This window comes from Cervus canadensis, chromosome 28 (assembly GCF_019320065.1).
Source record: "Cervus canadensis isolate Bull #8, Minnesota chromosome 28, ASM1932006v1, whole genome shotgun sequence".
NCBI lineage: Eukaryota > Metazoa > Chordata > Mammalia > Artiodactyla > Cervidae > Cervus > Cervus canadensis.
In genome coordinates, this window is record NC_057413.1 from 30534243 (window position 1) to 30555523 (window position 21281).

Consider the following 21281-nt stretch of genomic DNA (forward strand, 5'->3'; position numbering starts at 1 on the left):
GGTATATTTTTAGATTACATTGATAAAGATTTTATATATACAAATGAACTATAAATGTAATACATAATATTACATGTGTTAAGGGTCAGTCTTGTCAACTCTTTGCAACCCCAGGGACTATAGCCTGCCAGGCTCCTCTATCCATGGAATTCTCTAGGAAAGAATACTGGAGGAGTGGGTTGCCATCCCTTTCTCCAGGGATCTCCTCGATCCAGGGATTAAGCCCAGGTCTCCCACTTTGCAAGCAGATTCTTTACCGTCTGAGCCACCACGGAAGCCCCATATATAATATAGTGTCATTTAGAATACATGTTAGAAACTACATGTAAAATAAAATCAACCCAATCAAAAAGTGGGGAAAAGACCTAAACAGACATTTCTCCAAACAAGACATACAGATTGTTAACAAACACATGAAAAGATGCTCAACATTGCTCATTATTAGAGAAATGCAAATCAAAACTACAATGATATATCACCACACACCAGTCAGAATGGCCATCATCAAAAAGTCTACAAACAATAAATGCTGGAGAGGGTGTGGAGAAAAGGGAATGCTCTTGCACTGTTGGTGGCAATGAAAATTGATATAGCCCCTATGGGAGACGGTATGGAGATTCCTTTAAAAACTAGGAATAAAACCACCATATGACCCAACAATCCCACTCCTAGGCATAAACCCTGAGGAAACCAAAATTGAAAAAGACACATGCATCCCAATGTGCACTACAGTACTATTTACAATAGCTAGTACATGCAAGCAACCTAGATGTCCATCAACAGATGAATGGATAAAGAAGTTGTGGTATATATACACAATGGAATATTACTCAGCCATAAAAAAGAATGCCCTTGAGTCAGTTCTGATGAGGTGAATGAACCCAGAACCTATTACACAGAGTGAAGTGAGTCAGAAAGAGAAAGATAAATATCATATTCTAATGCATATATCTAGAAGAATGGTACTGAAGAACTTATTTACAGGGTAGCAGTGGAGAAACCGATATAGAGAACAGACTTATGGACATGGGGAGAGGGGAGGAGAGGGTGAGATGTATGGAAAGAGTAACAGGGAAACTGACATCATCATATGCAAAATAGATAGCCAACGGGAATTTGCTGAATGGCTCAGGAAACTCAAACAGGGGCTCTGTATCAGAGGGGGGGGATGGGAAGGGAGATGGGAGGGAGGTTCAAAAGGGAGGGGATGTATGTATACCTATGGCTGATTCATGTTGAGGTTTGACAGAAAACAACAAAATTCTGTAAAGCAATTATCCTTCAATAAAAAAAGAAAAGAAACAAACAAACAAAAAAAGATTGATGGTACAACATGGCATTTATATTGAGATTGCTGAAAAATATTTTTTCAATATAAAGGTGAGATGTGGTGAAAGTGTACAAACCACTGCATTAGGCTTTACTTGAATTCCTATAGGTTAGAAAAGAAAAGAGGAGCTACAGTTTCTTTGGCCTTCCCTGGTAGCTCAATGTGTCTGCCAGTGCAGGAAATGCAGGAGACTAGAATTCAATTCCTGGGTTAGGAAGATCCCCTGGAGAAGGATATGGCAACCCACTCCAGTATTCTTGCCTACAAAATCCCATGGACAGAGGAACCTGGCAGGCTACAGTCCATGAGATCACTAAAGAGTCGGACACAACTTAGCAACTACACCAACCAACCAATGGTTTCTTTACCATCATCTACGCACTAGATGACAAGATAATATGCTTATTTCATTGAATTCCCACCACAACCCAGAGAAACAGACGTTACCATTCCTGGTACACGAGATTCCAAGTATCTACCTCTGGGTCACAAGCCTTGCAAAAAATCCAAACCCGTGTCTGTTTTCAAATTGTCTGCTCTTTTACAGAGCACCACAATATCTGATGGCCCAGACAGTAAAGAATCTGCCTGCAATGCAGGAGACCCGGGTTAGATCCCTGGGTGGGGAAGATCCTCTGGAGAAGGGAATGGCTACCCATTCTTGCCTGGGAAATTCCATGGACAGAGGAGCCTTGGTGGGCTACATCCATAGGGTTGCAAAGAGTTGGACACGACTGAGCAACTAACACTAATATTTGCAGGACTGCCGACTCTGAGACTAGCATTTGTCAAGGGACTCAATGCTGCAGAAACTTCTCTTGTGTGAAGAACCCATAGGAAGGCAGACACAGCAAGCTGTTACTGTATAAATAAGGGATGTCCATAGTCACACCCATCAGAGTCCACATGTGCATGCATGCTCAGCCACTTCAGTCATGTCCGACTCTTTGTGACCCCATGGACTGTAGCCCGCCAGGCTCCTCTATCCATGGGATTCTCCAGGCAAGAATACTAGAGTGGGTTGCCATGCCCTCCTCCAAAGTCCATACAAAACATTAAATACTGTGAGGCATTTTAAGAGTCATAAAAGTTATTATTCTTATTGGTGAAATAATGTTTAAAAATCAATAATATCCTATTCAATAGAGGAAATAAGCCCCCAGTGAAGTGAAGTGAAAGTGAAGTTGCTCAGTCGTGTCCAACTCTTTGCGACCCCATGGACTGTAGCCTACCAGGCTCCTCAGTCCATGAAATTTTTCAGGCAGGAGTACTGGAGTGGGTTGCCATTTCCTTCTCCAGGCGATCTTCCTGACCCAGGGATTGGACCCGGGTCTCCCACATTGCAGGCGGATGCTTTACCATCTGAGCCACAAGGGAAGCCCCCAGTAGATCCATTGTATAAATTTGGTAGATATTAAAAGTGTGTGTGTGTGTGTGTGTGTGTGTGTGTGTGTGTGTAAATGAGACTGAGATAGAGACAGAAGGGATACTACAAAGGTTTAAATACATAAAAACCAAGTTCAGAAGGACATAAACAGAGGGCATTTGAAGTTCTCCCAGTCTTCAGCATTCCCCAGCTTCTTCACCCTGTGAAGTTTTAGTTGATTACAGAACATGTCTATAAATTATGACTGCAGTTACCTTGGTCAATTTCACTTCTAGCACATGGCTGCTATGGATCCGACTGTCAAAATGAGCTACTTCTTTGGACGAGGACTTAACCTTGGCAATGATCTTCACGTAGGAGAACACGATCACAGCCGTTGGGAGCAAGAGGCAGAAGAAGAGGATGTTCAGGATGAAAATCTGGCCCCCTACTGAGGCCTGGGCCAGCCACCAGTCCAGGGTGCAGGAAGTTCCGAAGGGCTCAGGCGCGTAGTCCCCCAGACCTACCAAGGGCATGGTGGTCCAGAAGGCAGCATAGGCCCAGATGACTGCCAGGCAGATGTAGGCGTGCTTTCTTTTCAGCCAAACCCCTGGAGGTGGAAGAAGAGCATTACCAGAATGTAATCTGCCCTCCACCCAGACACCTCCCCTCGACAGGTCAAATTCCACATCCAAAGAGTTGATCCATTGGATTCTGGGAGACGTGGTCAGTAACCAAAGCCGGAGGGAGAGTTGGGTGGAGGGATGGAGGGTTTCAGAGCTTGGGCTCTTTTTCCAAGAGAATAACACCGGAAGTGATTTCACAGGGAAGGTTTTCTCTAGGCGTCTGGGAGCCTTGGGAGGGGGAACGTGACAAAAGCTGGGGAGAGGTGGCAGTAAAAAGATGAGAGGATGCTGAAGACGGTGGAAGATATCCAGAATGACCTTGGAGATCCTATCCAGGATAAGAGGCTAACTGGTAGAATATACAAATGGAGCCCCCAAAAAGCATGTGTTAAAGGTTCATCAGATGTAGAGTCCTTTGGGGGAGAAATGAGAAGACACTGCTTGTGTCTTTAAATTATCCTTCTTCCAAAAAGCTTGTGTGCCTCTCACCTAAGAACTTGAGGAGTGGGGGTGGATGCCAGGGTCATGACTGCGTGGGGTGATGTGGTAAGGGTCGGGTGAGAGCAGGTTTTGACTCTTCCAATGTTATTAACACAACAGTCACACTCACAGCCAAAGGTGGAGAAGTGGGGAACCTAGGTAGAACATACCATGCTCTGCAAAAGTAATTCTGTGAAAATATTTTCAGAAAAACAAGGAAAAAAAAAAAAAACTCCATGCTTCAGCACTGGTTTCCATTAGCCAAAAGAGAATTCCAAGAGGCAGAAACAGTGCAGTCAGTTAAGGAAAGCTGTAAAACACTAGTGATCATTTTACAAAGTTCAATACCACCACCAAAGACAGGTCAGCCTGCTCTAGGGCTTCAGCCTCTACAGGAAGTTACCTCCACCCCATTTATTGCCTGGAACCCAAAGAGCCAGAGAGGTGACTCTTACCTGCCCTGGGTTTTGGTAGCAGAGAAGAAATATCAAATCATATTTAATAAAAGCCAAATGATTTCTTCAGCACAGACTCTGCTTAGCGTCACGTGAGGTCTGGGAAAATCAGAAGGGCCTAATCCTTCTCATTTCTAGTATTTGACCCGCTTCACGTAACCTTTCCAGACGTCAGTGTTCTTAGCAGTAAAATGGAGGAAATAAAAATCTACTGCTTACAGATTTCGAGAAGGGTGAAATGAACCATGTCAGGTCTCCTTTGCAAACTATGAAAGACTACATTGACATGAATATTCACTCCTGTGTTTGTTTCATTTGGCACTAACAAGAAACGTAACAGATGGTTTCCTTGGTCTCTATTTTTTTTTTTTTTCAAATAGACATCATCATAAAATGCAAATCTCATGGTCCCACCAGATAGGAGTAACAATCAGGTAGCCACGATATCTGTCAGCGCTTGGTTATCCATTATTATAACGCAGAAAACATTGGCACGGATAATTATATAAATTTACAGGAACGTGCATAAGCATATGTAGAAGCATTTACGGTGAGGGTTGCTTGGTGAGGTGTTTTATACTTACATTCGGTTATGGTGAAAGGCTGTCAATACAGGAGGGAGTAGATTAGTAGATTGGTTCTGTGATGCTCCAGCAGTCAGAACTAGGACCAATGGGTGGAGGTTACTGGGAAGCAGTTTTGTCTCAATATAAGGAATAACATTGTAACAACCAGAGCAGACCAATCAGAGAATGGGCTGCCTTGTGCAGTAGTAAGCTCCCCGTCACTGGTCACTGGAATTACTCAAGAAGAGGCCAGGTGGCTGCCTGTCAGGGATGCCTTAAAACACTTTATCCCATTGCATGGGGTACATGGCCCCAAGCGACCTTCTAATTCCAACATTCCATGGTACCGTGTGGAGGGTTTAATTGTGCAACAAATCAAATGATGAAACCAGACTATCGAGAATCAATCTTAGAAGAAGCTGGAAAGCATATACAGTTCCCATGGTAGTTGTGCCCTGCAGTGATTCTGGGGGGTGGTGAGCAACATTATCTCTATATCGGACCTGAAGCCTAAAGTCAAGAAAATATCTAAAAAGCAGAGACATTGAGGTTTCGTATTCCTCAAATATCTTCAGGAAATTGAACTTTTTGCCTCTTCATCTGTAAAATCAATAGGTATATTTAAAGTTTACTTGATACGATCAAAAATAAGTTTATAGAAAAAAACTGACTCTGATATCATCCAGAATAGGTATAATTGTATTTTTTTGTATTTTATTGGCATTTTTGATTCCAGTTATTTCTATTGCAGATTCTAAACTGTTAGAAAAAGTGATGCAAAATTTTTCTTAAAGATGAGTGCTGGATGGTGCACACGTTGGACCATGACCCTATCCCCCACCCCCACCTCCTGTATATTTTGTTTTTAATTTAGGACTGTAAACTTTTAAAATATAAAGAAAAATTCTACCCTGTTGAGAGTGTCACATCAACTTGATCTTTCCCATTTTGGGCCCCAGGCCATGATCTGTCTCCATGCTCACAGTCACCAAGCTGATTAAGACTGATGAACAAGGCAGTGTAGCGTGAACCAGTATCAATTTCTGGTTGCACCTAGTTCTCAATATTAAATTTAAAGGGCCAAATGCATCTCTTATGGGTTCAATAATTTTTCCAGAAGCCCAAGAAGCCAAAGTATGAAAAATTTATCTTTCCCATGTAGTATGGTCTTATCATTAAAATCAGATCACTAGCCTCTGAAAGTGTGTTTATGGCTGGCTCACCCCTGACCAATATTCTTACCCACTGGTCTTTCTACATACCAAGACCACAAAAAGAATGTTGGCTGGTATTTCGTATGTGTGTCCTTTCCTGCAGGCTTGGCTCTCTAACCTGGAGGAGAATTCCTCATCTCTGCAGCCACAGGGAGCCTGAGTGCTAAAGGAGAATCAGAAAAATCTTTCCATATAATTATACTTACTACTTGGGGAAACAGCTAAAACATCTTGGACCCAATATCTTTTCAACGCATTTTATTTCTTTTGCTTGCATGACATAACACAGCTTACACACTTTATACAAAGAAATGATACTTTCATAAAAGCATCGTAGAGAAACACCAGACATTCCTACAAAAAATAGTATTGAAAGAAACCTACATGGACACAGGTTCAAGTCTTTAAGTGTAAGTTAGAACAAGATAGGCTATGAGTAGAAATACTCCTGGTCTCTGAGTGTATTCATAATCTTTGTTTATTATCTCTGGGTAACACATGGACCGCTCTGACAATCCACCTAGATTCGACTCTCAGGGAATAGAAACCTTCCTACTTACCATATGATAAATAGCAGATTTTCAGGTATCGGTCCAGGCTGACAGCAGTCATAGTAATAAGACTTCCACAGCCAAAGAAAAATCCAGCCCATCCATACCAGCGGCAGCCAATCCAGCCGAACACCCAGCGATGACAGAAGCAAGAGATGATGGTGAACGGTTTGCCTACAACTAGAGCGCCAAGTGACTTGTCAAGGGACGTTCCCTCCGGTTCAACTCTACCCCGCCCACCCAACTCACTGTCGAGTCTTCTCTTAGGCAGACAAGAGGGAAAGCTATATTGGGAAACGTTAGGTCCAATTTGTTTACAACCAGACCCAGATCTCTAGGACTTAAACTATTTATCCCTTCAGCCTTCATCAGCTTGTTTTGTTTCTTACCTTCTAGAAAGTAGTCTTCTATTTTAATTCACACCCTGCACCCTCCTTATCCAGCTATGTATTCAATCTCCCCACCCCACCCCCACCCCGAAGAGAACGGCTGAGGAAGCTTTCCAATGCCTGTATCTGATCCATCTATCAAAAGAGGGTTCCCCACCTCTTACACTGTTGGTGGGAATGCAAACTAGTACAGCCACTATGGAGAACAGTGTGGAGAGTCCTTAAAAAACTGGAACTAGAACTGCCATATGACCCAGCCACCCCACTTCTGGGCATACACACCGAGGAAACCAGATCTGAAAGAGACACGTGCACCCCAATGTTCATCGCAGCACTATTTATAATAGCCAGGACATGGAAGCAACCTAGATGCCCATCAGCAGATGAATGGATAAGGAAGCTGTGGTACATACACACAATGGAATATTACTCAGCCATTAAAAAGAATTCATTTGAATCAGTTCTAATGAGATGGATGAAACTGGAGCCCATTATACAGAGTGAAGTAAGCCAGAAAGATAAAGACCAAAACAGTATACTAACGCATATATATGGAATTTAAAAAGATGGTAACAATAACCCTATGTGCAAAACAGAAAAAGAGACACAGACGTAGAGAACAGACTTTTAGACTCTGTGGGAGAAGGCGAGGGTGGGATGTTCTGAGAGAACAGCATTGAAACAAGTATACTATCAAGGATGAAACAGATCACCAGTCCAGGTTGGATGCATGAGACAAGTGCTCAGGGCTGGTGCACTGGGAAGACCCAGAGGGATGGGATGGAGAGGGAGGCAGGAGGGGGGATCGGGATGGGGAACACATGTAAATCCGTGGCTGATTCATGTCAATGTATGGCAAAAACCACTACAATATTGTAAAGTAATTAGCCTCCAACTAATAAAAATAAATGAAAAATAAATAAATATAAAGACAGCTCCCCAACCTTCATGCATTAGAAAACCCAAGTAACTGACATTCACAGCCTGCAAATGCTGGCCCCTTCCACGCTGTACCCTCCCTTGGTACACTGTTAGTTCAATCAAGTAACTCCTCTTTATTGGGTGCTTTTATAAGCTAGACACATATCACCTCTAGCTGTCTACACAGCCAGTGCCATACTCCAACTAACTAGACTGAGCACCTTCATCTCAGAGCTTTCTAAACCTATTGGGTCTACACTCCATTGTCAGTAGGGAAACCCAATGTAAAAGAGGTATTGTTTTGTTCAACAAATAATTATTTAATGCTCATTAGGTAAACGGTGATAGAGGACAATGTGGAGATCAAGATTAACAGATTCATTTTTAACAGAGGAGACCAAACAATAACTTGTAAGATATGATATGATGGAATGATGGCTCATGATGAGTGGCGGGAAGAAAAATGAAACAGAGGAAGGAGAGAGACAGAATTTGCTGTTTTCAATCAGATCGGGGAAGACCTCTCTGTGAATGTGAGGTGTAGGTGGATGCTAAATCAGTGGCCCAGAACTCGAGCAAACATTTAGAGGGAAAACATTCTAGGCAGGGAAGACAGCAGACTCAGAGCTTGAGCTGAGGGTCTGCTGGGTGGTGCTAAAGGCAGCCAAAAAAGGCAATTGACAGTGACTTGATGGAGTACAGTTGTGTCTGTTGTGCCTGGGATCCATCAGCAAAAAAGATATTTTAGGTCTCTATCTAGAGTAGAGCCTTTAACAAACCTCTGGGATGTCATCTAGAGCCTTTGGGATGTCAAAGCATTTTTCAAATTTTTATTTTTTGTTTATTTACTTTTGGCTGCACTGGGTCTTTGTTTCTGTGTGCGGGCTTTTTCTAGTTACAGGGAGTGACGGCTACTCTCTAATTGTGGTGCTCAGGCTTCTCATTGCCATGGCAGGCTCTAGAGCTCACGGGCTCAGTAGTTGTAGCACTTGGGCTTAGTTGCCCCAAGGCATGTAGAATCTTCCCAGACCAGGGAGCGAACCCATGTCCTCTGTGTAAGCAGGCATATTTTCAACCATTGGATCACCGAGGAAGTCCATGCCAAAGGGGTTTGATGAATGTTTTGGAAGTTTCTCTCCCTAAACCCAACTGCACATCAAAATCACTGGAGGATTTTTTTGTTTTGTTTTGCTTTGCTTTGCTTAATTTTAAATATCAATGTCCAGAGTTCCAACCCCCAAATAATCTGATTTAATTTATCTCAAGAAAGCTAGGCCATCACAGTATGTTTTTTTATCTCCCCAGGTGATCATGATACATATTCATGATTGAGAGCCATTGATATATAAACAACAAATATTAGTTGTGTAGATGAAACACATCTAATGTGTTTTTCAAGGTGCTTATAATGAATATATTAAAGCAAGGGAAAAAATTTAAAAGACATAAACATTTTTTAAAAAAATAAACATTTTTAAGATTTATTGAAAGGAAAAAATGTATTTGAGAGATATCCAGGGCTTCCCTGGTGACTCAGTGGTAAAGAATCTGCCTGCCGATGCAGGAGACACAGGTTCAATCCCTGATCCGGGAAGATCCCACATGCCTCAGAGCAGCCACTGTGTTGCAACTACTGAGCCTCTGCTCTTGAGGCCGTGCTCTGCAACAAGAAAAACCACTGCAACGAGAAGCCTGTGCACCACAACTAGAGAGCAACTCCTGCTCACTGCAACTAGAGAAAGTTCACACAGCAAGGAAGACCCAGCACAGCCAAAAATAAATTAATTAAAAAAGAGAGAGCGATCCAGAGGTTGGAAAGAATGGTCTGAGTCAATCAGAGAACCCATGGAAGAAGAGGCTTCCTGGTGAACTACTCTAAGATAGATGCAGAGCAGGTGGTTTATACAATCCTAGAGCAGACCTGCTTGGTTGAAAGCATTTTCAATGGACCCGGCCAATTATGCGTGCTGTGTGCACCCAGTCGCTTCCGTCATGACTAACTCTTTGGGACCCTGTGGACTGTTGCCAACCAGCTTCCTCTGTCCATGGGATTCTCCAGGCAAAAGCACTTGAGTGGGTTGCCATGCCCTTCTCCAGGGGATCTTCCCTACCCAGGGATTGAACCTGCGTCGCCTGCATTTCAGGCAGATTCTTTACCCATTGAACCACCTGGGAAGCCCCAGACTAGTCTAATTCAACTGTAAGCTTCTGTCCGCTACACGTGAAGGATGTGGCTGAACTGGCAGGTTTGTCAAGCATTTTATGTTCAGTACCAGAGAGAACCTCTAGGGGGCAGCATGGTGAGCCGAGCGGGAGCGCCATTATTCATGTTGCGACACCGCCATCGTGTGTCCAAATGGAAAACGGCACTCATTTTGCAGCGTCGCAAATCACCCCCAGGCGCATCTCAAATTACTTTCACAGATAGGGGCCGGGTCTGTCATGCTCCTCTTAGTATGCATGTGTATTTCCCAAAGAGCTGACGATATTTCAGCCTGTCCATGCTGAGAAAAGTCTTCCCAAATAACCAAGATCATCCAAACTCAGTAAGAAGGCAGCACATCCACTGCTGTGTGATAAATTGTAACTCAATGGATCAACACTTATCACTGAGCCCTGTTTTTAGAGATTGGCAGTAGCAGAAAAATCTACTTATGAAGAGAGAAACAAATACCAGGAAATATTTTTTTAAAGGATGCTTAGATGGGAAACTGCTAAAATATTTCTGGTGGAAAGACGAGTTGATGCGTGCTATTCAAACTCAGTTTCCCCAATTCTAGTAACTTAAGACCACATGCTACATAGCAGAGAATAGGGATCCAAAGACATATTTGTGTGTATCTAGCCAACACTGGGATTGTATGGCTGAACCCAAAAGGAGGTGACTTACCCCCAAACCATTCATATTTGTAAAAATGAATTACAGTTAAAGACAAATTGTATTCCAGTTCCTCCTTGCTGGGTAATCAGAGAGGCCAAAAAAGGAAGAAATAAACCAGGGGTTCAAAATTTTGGCTGCACAACAAATTTACCTGGAAGCTTTAATTTTCTAATCCTAAATAACCTGATCTCCGAGTAACATTCTCAACCAATTAAATCAAAATTTCTGGGTATGAAACTCAGCCATAAGTTGTTGTTCTTGTTGTAAGTTCCCCAGGTGATATTTTTGTGCAGCCAAATTCAAGTGCTATTGAACTAAAAGTTTCCTACACTTGCGATCAGTCCCTAAGCCACACTTAAGCATGTCATTACAAGGGCAGCCCTCCCTCCTTCCTAGACCTAGCCTCACCTCTCAGATTCATCTTTTAGCCTAAGACCTTACTCCCTTGATGCTTCACAAACTTCCACAAGCGTGGGAAGGATGTGACTGAGCTCAAAACAGTGATCTACAGCACGTCTGTAAGTTTGCTTTTGGAATCGTTTAGCCCCATATACGATGAGGTATCTGAAGCATCATGTATCATTTCAAGTTGTATCCTCGCATCTAACGCACCTGGCACATTGAAAGGACTCGATACACACTAAATGGACAATCTCTATAGCCAGACAACACTCCGCTGACTTACCACGAATTCTGCAAAGATGATTTGTGAAAAAGAAAAAGCAAAAGCAGCTCAGGGTAGGGTGATCTGTGAGCCAGTGAGGACTTTATAACTGGGCACTGAAACCCTCAAAGAAGAAACAGCATGGCAGTGTTACCTGAAATCCCCAGATCACAGATTGCTAAATTGACAGTCATTATTTCCGCAGGTCTCAGCTTCTTTTTTCGTCTAGAAGACATATAAAGGACATACCCATTTCCAAACGTGGACAGAATCCCTACAAGGAAAAATAGAAATTTCCATCGTTAAGACTCGGATTTAGAGCTCCCTCGGATATGAAACACTTCTCAATTTCAAAAACGGACACCATTGATTTAAGAGGGTAGTGAGAGGACTCTAAATAAAAATCTAAGTTAAGAAGATGAAATAAAAAGCATGAGGTGTGAGTGACAGGCAAGGGATGGGTTGCCTCCAAAAAGGATAGGAGTCAGGGGTTATTAAACTGCACTTACCCAGAAAAAGGAACCACTGATTTCCCAGTGAAGCTCAGGAGGGTGAGGGAATCCCCATGGTCAGTACTTGTACTAGCCCCCAGGATGGAGCATCTCCTTAGCCATCTTTAGAGTACTGGCTTTATAGAAAAAAAACTCCTTCCCTCTGATGAGAAGGGTGAACCCCTTGGCTATCAGTAAATTCTGAAGACGAAGTGACCCAAACAAACTGAGGTGCTTTCACTCTCCTTGTGGACTCCTGAGGGGGAACTGGCATTCAGGAGTGACAGAGGCCAGATTAGGTTGGCATGGCCCCCTGCAAGGACAAGGCTCATCTCCTGGAGACACATCCAGGGCTTTCTGCATCCTGTGGACATGGACGTAGGGTGTCTGCCACTGCTACTGGACTAGGCATGGAGGGGAAGTGGGTGACAATTGGTAACATGTGCTCTCCCCCTCCCACCAAAGGGAGAGAAGGTGGCCGTCAACCCACCAACCTACCAACAATGGTATCAGTGTGTTCCCACTTTGTAATATCCTTTTATTAATGACTGATCAGCTTTGGCATTACAATGATAACTGTTCAAAAGCTCTTGCAAACCCAGTTTAAATCCAAAAAGACCCAATCCCTGCTGACTTTAGTGAAGAAAAGAATACACCTACTTCCATAGCTTAACATGTAGAGTAGATTTCTTCAGGAATTCTTGCTTCATAGCTGTGTATAAATGAGAATCTGGTACAGCTGCCTTTAGTAGTAAGGAATAAGGAGAGTATTAACAGGAGAAACCCAGATTTTTCTATCTTAACTTCTACTTCTCCACCACAATTCATTCGAGGGGCAGCCGTGCGTTTCACAGCTGGGTGTTTCAGCTGATGCTGTAAAACCAGCAGGCGCTAACTGCATTGTGCTCTTAGGAAATTGTGAATTCCAGGAGTCAGAGCGGCCTTGTGGTCCATTAAAACCTCTTTAGCTTTCTTAAGACAGAAGAGGCAAAAAATAGAAGAGATTGTGGAGATTCTAGAGCAAACCAACTGAAATGAAACCCAGGTCTCATTAAAGGGAACCACCTAGCAAGGCACACTGGGAAATTAAAAAGTGAAAACATGGCTGGAAAAAATTATAAACACGTGGCTTCTACTTCGTATCCAAAAAGATTAAAAGCAGTAACTATGCATGCGCGTTTGATACACAAAGATCATTTAAACATCCTATGTCTTTTTCTTCTCTTTTGAGAATACTGAATTTCTTACTTTTCTTTTCTTAAATTATTTTTACTACTGATTCATAAGGCTTCACCCAGTGCCCAAAGCTTATCAAAAAATAGTCAACTCTATGAGCTACATATAGATTATTCTCACAGGCAATCTCCCAAAGGGGAGTATTAACAGAACACAAGCTTATTCTTAATGAGAGTTAAAGGAGAAGAAGATGAAGAAGGTAAAAGCTAAAGCAAGGGGGGACTTTTTTGATGATGACAATCCTGATTCTTCCTATGAATACAAAAATATTAGATCTTGTACATAGACCCTTGATGAACTAAGTGTTTCCAGTAAAAGAGCAGAGGATGGAATGGGTCTCTTGTTTATTTCTCCTCTATTCCAAACACACTATTTTTTTCATCTTCCAGTTTTCCTTAAGATTTCTAGTATTTCACAAGAATGTCACTCCACTGGTTCCTTAAAAGAATCCGGGCACATCCTTACACCTGTGCTAGAAGTGGGTGAATCAGACACAGAACCGAGCCCCAAACCGGGTCAAGGATGAGTCCAGCCTCCCCTCCCCTCCAGCTGAATCTGGCCGCACCCTGAACAGCGACTCTGGAACACACGTCTGGTCCCACCTTCGACTCCCTGACTCATCTGAGGCTCCCTTTGTTCCCGGATTCTTTTGGGACCTCTTTTCCTGGCGCCTCCTCAGCACTCCCACTTGAATATTACAGTAGATTGTCCTTCAGACCCCTAATCATCCTCTCTATTTTGTGTCACCTGGAGAAATCTGTCAGGTTACAGATGCTACTTTGTACTTCATTCCTCACAACTGATTGAGACAAATTCAATTTTTAAGATGTCTATTTTTCTGTCTTTTCTGATCACTGAAGGTACTTACGTTTAATAAAAATGCAATGTGGATTTTACTACCAGAGTCTCTGTGTGGGCAGAGAGCAGTTTGCCCATTACGTTCACTGCAGTTTTTCCAGCAACATAAGCAGTGGCAAAGAATGGGCACTTTGCCCATGCAGCTGTGTTTGAAAGGATGTGGAGGTCCATTTGTAAGAAGCAGAATTTAAGTCAGTATGATCATAACTAATAACAAAGCCAAGAACTCAGGAAAACCCTTTGCAGTAGAATTTCTAATTCAATTTCATTCATTCCTTTTCCTCAAGCACTGACCATAGAGGGGTCTCCAGACTTTTCTAATGAGTTTGGCTAATTTCAGGAGGTTAAATGAAAGTCTTAGCCAGTAATAAGTAGATGAGAAAGAGAAATGGGAGGAGGGAAGGAGGGAGAAGGAGAGAAAGAAATCGAGAAAGCTTGACCCAACATGTGAAAAGATCAAAGGCAGACACACCTAAAGACGTAACCCACCTGCATGCTGGTTACCCAGATTTAAAACAATGATTTTAAATGTAAGAAAAATATTACGGTTGAATCTAATTACCTAGACTGGTGCTGTCCAATAGAAATATAATGGAAACCAGAAATATGAGTCACATACATATTTAATTTTTTTCTGGTAGTCATATTAAGCAAAATAAAAATATTACTATTTATTTGGAAAATACATTTATTTAACCTAGTGGGTTAGCTGTGTGTGCTATGCTAAGTCGCTTTAGTTGTGCTCAACTCTGTACGACCCTATAGATAGTGGCCTGCCAGGCTCTTCTGTCAATGGGGTTTTCCGGGCAAAAATACTGGAGTGGATTGCCATGCTCTCCTCCAGGGGATCTTCCCAAACCAGGGATCGAACCGGCGTCTCTTGGTCTCTGCATTGAAAGGCCGGTTCTTTACCACTAGCACCACCTGTAGCCAATCGTTTAAAACTATTAATGAGCTATTTTACATTATTCTTTCTGGCCCTGTGTTTTATGGTATCTGATTTCTATTTACACTACACACATCTCAATTTGGAGAAGTCACAAGTACTGAAGAGCCACTCGTGGCCACCAAACTGGGTACCAAAGCCAGGAAGAAGACGTACCATGTTGTGGATCAGGCACAAAAAACTTTAGATCCTGGACTGATTTCCACTTATCATTCAGACATTTTTTCAACTCTCACCAAAATCACTTGGTGATGCTACTATGGCCGGACTTGACTTTAGGTGAAGCAAACTCAGTGTGACCCTCCTGATGGCAGCATTGGGATAGAGTTCCCTCCGTTGCAAAAAACAGAGGCTAAACTAGATGCGTCCTAAGGTCCATTCTGAGCCTATACTCTTATCATCATATCAAGAACATTTTTCAAAAAGTAAAAGCACTCTATTTTAAATAAGATCTCCTTATCATTAATCTTATTATTCGGTAGACAAACCTACTACCAAAGCAATCAAAATGAAATAGTCTCAAGATAAATTATTTTGCTGTAAAGCTTCTTTGATTATCGAGGGAATATTTATCCCTAATAGTAAAGATAATGGAGTCATTTCTATGAAACATATAAAGGCCAGATGCCACCCGTTTTTCCTGCTTCCTCCCACTCTTCATCTCAAAATATTCACATAAGTGTTGGCATCTTTGTGCAAAGTCAACATAGCAGCCTATGAATTTTCTAGATGCAGCCTTTGTACGGGAAAAAAACGAGGAAACTTACCAATGATTGTTAAGTAAAAGCCGGCCACTAAATCCGCTTCCCAGGAAAGCTTGGAAGCAAAAGGATCCCCATCGCGACGATAAGGCGGCCGGCGCTCGTCCGGGGGCGGGGCCGTGTGGTTCAAAGCCATGCTCTCCTCCAGCGCCGCGGTCTGAAAGGCAGACGCGCGCAGGTCACAACAGCCCAGAAGAAGCCCGCCCGACCCATCTCACGGCCGTGCCCCCAGCTTTACAATGAAAATCAAATTCGCAGGGTCATGCTTGAGTCTCTAATAACTGGTGAACACTTGAGCGTTTTTCTTCCACTATCCACACTTGTCAATATTCAATTCTCCGGTGTGTAGATTATCCAAGTGTATGCTATTTCATTCCCACCTTCACCCAGTTTGTGCCACTTCACACCCTCCTTGGGTGAATAAGAGGCTGAAGGCCAAATCTCATCCATTTTACTGCTTCTCACTATTTTTTTTAACTTTTAAACTTTTAACTTTATATTCGAGTAGAGCCGATTAATAATGTTGTGATAGTTTCAGGTGGACAGCAAAAGGACTCAGCCAAACATTTAGTATCCATTCTCCTTGAAACCCCCTTCCCTTCCAGGCTGCCACATAAGGTTGCCTCTCACAATCTTTGTAAAGGTCTGAGCCAAGAAAAGATATTGTATGGATACACACACACACACACAAACATGTGAGATATTTATTAAAATACTATCGATATATAAAATGTTTTAATTTGCCAGAGTATAGTGGGTTTTTATTTATCCAAATTGCCCAGAGGAGCATCTCTGTCAGTTATATGTTCAGTGAGCTTCAGAATTTTTCTAAAAGAAAAAATAGTCATTAATTATTAGAGCATTGAGTAGAAAGAGACATAGAATCTTCACTAAATGAAGTTAAGAACTAAAAGACTGTCAGGAAAGGAACAGAAAAAAACATTTTACAAAGTAATAAAATTTCAAGCTGAGTTATTCAAAAACAAAATATCTTTCAACATTAGACCATTTAGAAATGAGTTCTATTTTGGCTGTAATTGGTGCAGTGATAAAGAATCAGCCTGCAATGCAGGAGACCTAGGTTCAATCCCTGGGTCGGGATGATCTCCTGGAGAAGGAAATGGCAATGTACTTCAGTGTTCTTGCCTGGAAAATCCCATGGACAGAGGAGCCTGGCGGGCTACAGTACGTAGGGTCACAAAGAGTCGGACACGACTGAGTAATTAAACAGGAACAACACTAGACTCATCCACAGGCAGATTTGAGTTTCAAGTTTCTTAAAGCAGAAAGCAACTCCATTATTGCCCACCCCCAGCCCTTCCAATCCATTCTCTAAATCCACTGCCTGCTGTAGAAATACCACGTAACAGTGCAAATGCTTCTGTGAAAAGTCTGATATTCCAGGGAAGATGCCAAGAGTTGCAGAAGAAGCCTCCTCTCTAAAAGTGAAGAATAAAATAAATGAGTGCTCAAGACAACCCCCCGCCCCAGATTTATGATTCTATGAAAGATTAAAAAAAAAACCTTTGGAGTAAATTGTACATCATTAGTCACATTTTTCATATTTGGATATTCCTTTGAGCAATAAAATATACTATGGCGCCCTCACATTTGCTACTTAATGGTCTTTTGCCCATGAATAATGCTTCTTAAAACTGTTCTCATAACAGCTTATTGTAGAAAAATCTAAAAACATCCCCACTCCTCATCACCCATAAAAGTTTTCAGTATTTTTTGAGTTACTAGCATTGACCTCTATGATTTCACAATAAAAATTAAGAGGTAACTTGAGATGGAGCCAGACCCAAGTTCTCCTGTCTAAACTGAAAGAATTTACAAATGACTATTTAGCAGATATGGAAAACAGAATGGCAAATCATTACCTACTAAGAGGAAGTAAACCCCATCAATCAGTGTCAAGAATGATGATTTAATTCTGTCCAACTTTATCCAGCCTTAGAATTATCTTCAAAGAATGTTAGGCCACATATTTCTCTCTGACCTGCTAAATTGTCACTGTTTAAAGCAGGATGTAGCATGGGCATTGTAGATAGCTACCTATACAAAGGATCTGAAAGTGTTCTTCCCAAAATGGGCTTCCCTACTGGGCTGCTCTGGCTTCTGAAAAGTTTATGTTTTTGTTTTTGTTTTTTTTTTGGTTTGTTTTTTTTGTTTGTTTGTTTGTTTTTTTGCCTGAAGGTTTTATCAACCCTGCATTTATTTCCAGGTATATACCATCTGAGGGGCCTCTCAGATGTCACAATGGTAAAGAATCCACCTGCCAATGCAGGAGACTCAAGAGACACAGGTTCAATCCCCGGGTTGGGAAGATCCTCTGGAGTAGGAAATGGCAATCCTCTCCAGTATTTTTGCCTGGCAAATTCCGTGGACAGAGGAGTCTGGCGGGCTACAATCCATGGGGGTCCCAAAAAATTGGACATGACTGAGCACGCCTGCTTGCACATATATTATCTGAGAAAATAAGATGTGAATCTGTCAGCATCCATGAAATCTTTGACATCAAAGAGTTTACGAAATGAGTCACTTGGTACCCAGTAGCAGCCAGAGGAGCTGAAAGTAAGTGGGATACAGGTAACATCAATTATGACACAAAGGAGGATGGAAACATGGTAACACGTGGTGATGCTTGAAAAAACATGAAGGCCATGAAATATCCAGAAAGTTAACAAAGAAGCATCCAAGAGTTAGGGAAAGGACATCAAAGAGAGAAGAGCAGCAAAAATTGACAATATTCAACTTCTAGAGGTGAAATTTCTTAGCATTAAGCCTGATACAATGTAAGCAAGGAAGCACAGATTTTAAAATTCTGTAAGTCCAATGGATGGCTTATCTAGGTCATTGTCAAGTGGGTGTTGGCCCATGTTTACTACTGTCTTCAAAGTTTACCTACAATAGGCCTAGAAGACAAAAGGTCTGTGGTTAGATTCAATTTAACCTCAATTCCAAAACTATGCTGAATCAAAGTGGTGAAAGCAGATGGACACACTTGTCTTGTCCTTGATCTCAGAGGAAATTCTTTCAGTTTTTCACTATTGAGGATAATGTTTGCCATGGGTTTTTCATATATGGCCTTTAATATGTTCAGGTAGATTCCCTCTATGCCCACTTTCTAGAGAATTCTTATCATAAATAAGTGTTGAATTTGGTCAAAAACTTTTGAAAGAATTCCTATAGATGAAAAAAATACACACACACACATTGATTCCAGAAATGTGTGCCCCTCACTAGGCTGGAGTTTTGCAGTAAGAGGCCAAAAACTCGAGATCACGCTTCCTTGTAGCTCAGCCCCAATGACCAGCCAGCCGGGGCCCCTCATCGTAAGCAGGAAGACCACTACTAAAGACCAGGGGGTGGGATTTTCTTTGCCTGCTTTGTGCTCACCTCTCTGCTGTCCTCTTCAATCTCAGGCTCTGCCTTTCCCACCAGAGAACCACAGTGCCTTATGCCATCACCCCCACCCTATCCTTCCCTGTCAAATTCTTCTCTAAAATATTGGAGTTGACGCATGTGGTTGACATAGGAGAGTGTTCACAATATATTTGGTGGGGAAGAAAAAAATATCAAAGACTTATGAAACACTTTTCTTAAAAAAAGTAGAGAAAAAATAGATATATATCAAGGGGTTATTTTTTTTATTATGAATTGTGGTAGTATTGTTACTATGCATAGTGATATTAGGAGGAATTTTTCCTCTACTTTTTATTTGCGATCACTTGATGATATATTCATTTTCTAATTATGTAGCATGGGTATGTTACTTTTATAATATGTATTATCTATAGTTTAATAGAGGTGTTGTTACAGATTATTTGTGAAATTTGTGAAAATTTTACACCCATTCATTCATATAAACACTTACAAACTACAAGTTATATGGTAGGCCTCTACTGAGTCCATGAGTCCCTTCCCTTGGGACTTTGTCATTAAGGAGGGGCCTCACTGGAGCTGAGTTAGGAGATTTTTCTGCAAAAGACTCTATTCATAGCCCTGAAATCTCACCACACACAGGGAGCAACTCACATCTCTACCCCTGACCTGTGCCTAGCACTGGCCTGGATGTGTGTCAGCCACAGGTTGGGGACCCAGGAATTTTCTCCCCATTTCTTGAGTCTCTTCTTGCTCACTGATTGTTCTGTAAATTGAATAAGCATAAACCGTGCTCTTCATGGCGATGTTTTTTTCTGTGTCAGCAGCTGCAGAAGCTTGATGTGTGTCAAGCAGTAATAATACTCATACTAAAATGTTGTAAATCACATCTGTATCCTAGTGAAGCAATTTGGATGATTCTGGTATCCTTGTATTAAGGATATGGTATTTTTATTTTTTATATACACAAAGAAGGACCCTGCAAGAGCTTCAACAAAGTGGCAATCAAGAAAAAAAAAATAATGTGGGAGCTCAAATAACCCCAATCCAGGCCTCCAGAGAGGTAACCTTTATAAGTGAGTTAAGTGTTAATGAGATCCTTGCCTTCTCTACAGGGGAAATATTCACAGCCACAAAAAGAAACTAGTGATCAGCTGAGGTTGGCTGTCAAACAGAAATGCACATAACACCCTTCAGATTTTCCTGTCGTGGTTCAATATGAAGCTAGAGAAGAAAATAGTCATTTTTTGGACCCACTTAATACAAGAAGCATGAGAAGGAAGAGAGGGATAGAGGAAAAGAGAGGAAGTGAAGGCAGGAAAAGGAAGCAAAGAATATTTTCTGTGCAGAACCAAATCATCAAGAGAGCAATCAATTCAACTCAATAGCTCCTAAGCCATGTAAAAAGGGGGCTGAGTTGTCTGTTGAGAATAATAACCTTCGAGTCAATTTATTCCAAGCAGTTCAGCTTGAAGCAAATTGACAAATCCAAGGCAATGGGAGGATTGTAAGCCATAGAAGTCTGCTTTAATACTGTCTTAAATCATTTATCTTAACTTTTTGTCAGCTGTCACATAACTCCTATTTCAACCATCTCTCCTCTTCTGAACTTCTGAGTAATGAGTTTGAAATTAATTTATCCCACATTCTCTCCAAACCACTTTTCCCAGGCAAAAGGGAGCAGTACAGATTTCATATAAGAATGACTATGTTAATTCCCAGTTCTCAGTACTTTTCATTCTCAGGACAAGAGTCCCCACCTACTCAATCCAAGTACCAGACAACATTGTCCAACTCTGGCATGGGGCACATTTGCCCCTTCCTTTGCCAGGCGTATTCCTATCCTCTCTACCTTAGGATCTCGTCCTAAGGAAGCAATCAAGTAGCCCAAACCTCTGCAGATTATCAAGATAGCACCTAACCCAGACAGTGTCTCAAGAGCATGCAGGAAAATGTAAGCCCCAGAGGGGACGCTAGAACCTCAGGACCCCTACTTGGAGTTCTATCATGACAGAACTCCAGATCTTCAAACCCTTCTCAAGTGGGGAATACTTTTGTCTGTACCCTCACAGTGGACATTTTATTTCCTCCCCCCAGCCCTCAAACTCTAGGATAAAAAGAAACTTGGGCAAAATAAAATGGCTTTGAAAAAGGGATAC

The 21281-nt window shown here is 41.8% G+C and overlaps 1 protein-coding gene across 1 annotated transcript in view; it reads right to left on the reverse strand.

Annotated features, from left to right (window-relative positions):
- Positions 1–15891, reverse strand: part of OPN5 (opsin 5) — a 33349-nt gene extending 17458 nt beyond the window's left edge. The window contains exons 1-4 of the mRNA XM_043450787.1: positions 15742–15891; positions 11598–11717; positions 6598–6768; positions 2972–3306 (exon numbers count right to left, since the gene is read on the reverse strand). Of these exons, the coding sequence (XP_043306722.1) occupies positions 2972–3306; positions 6598–6768; positions 11598–11717; positions 15742–15871 (756 nt within the window). The 5' untranslated portion in view covers positions 15872–15891. The remainder of the gene's footprint in view (positions 1–2971; positions 3307–6597; positions 6769–11597; positions 11718–15741) is intronic.
- Between the last annotated feature and the right edge of the window lie 5390 nt (positions 15892–21281).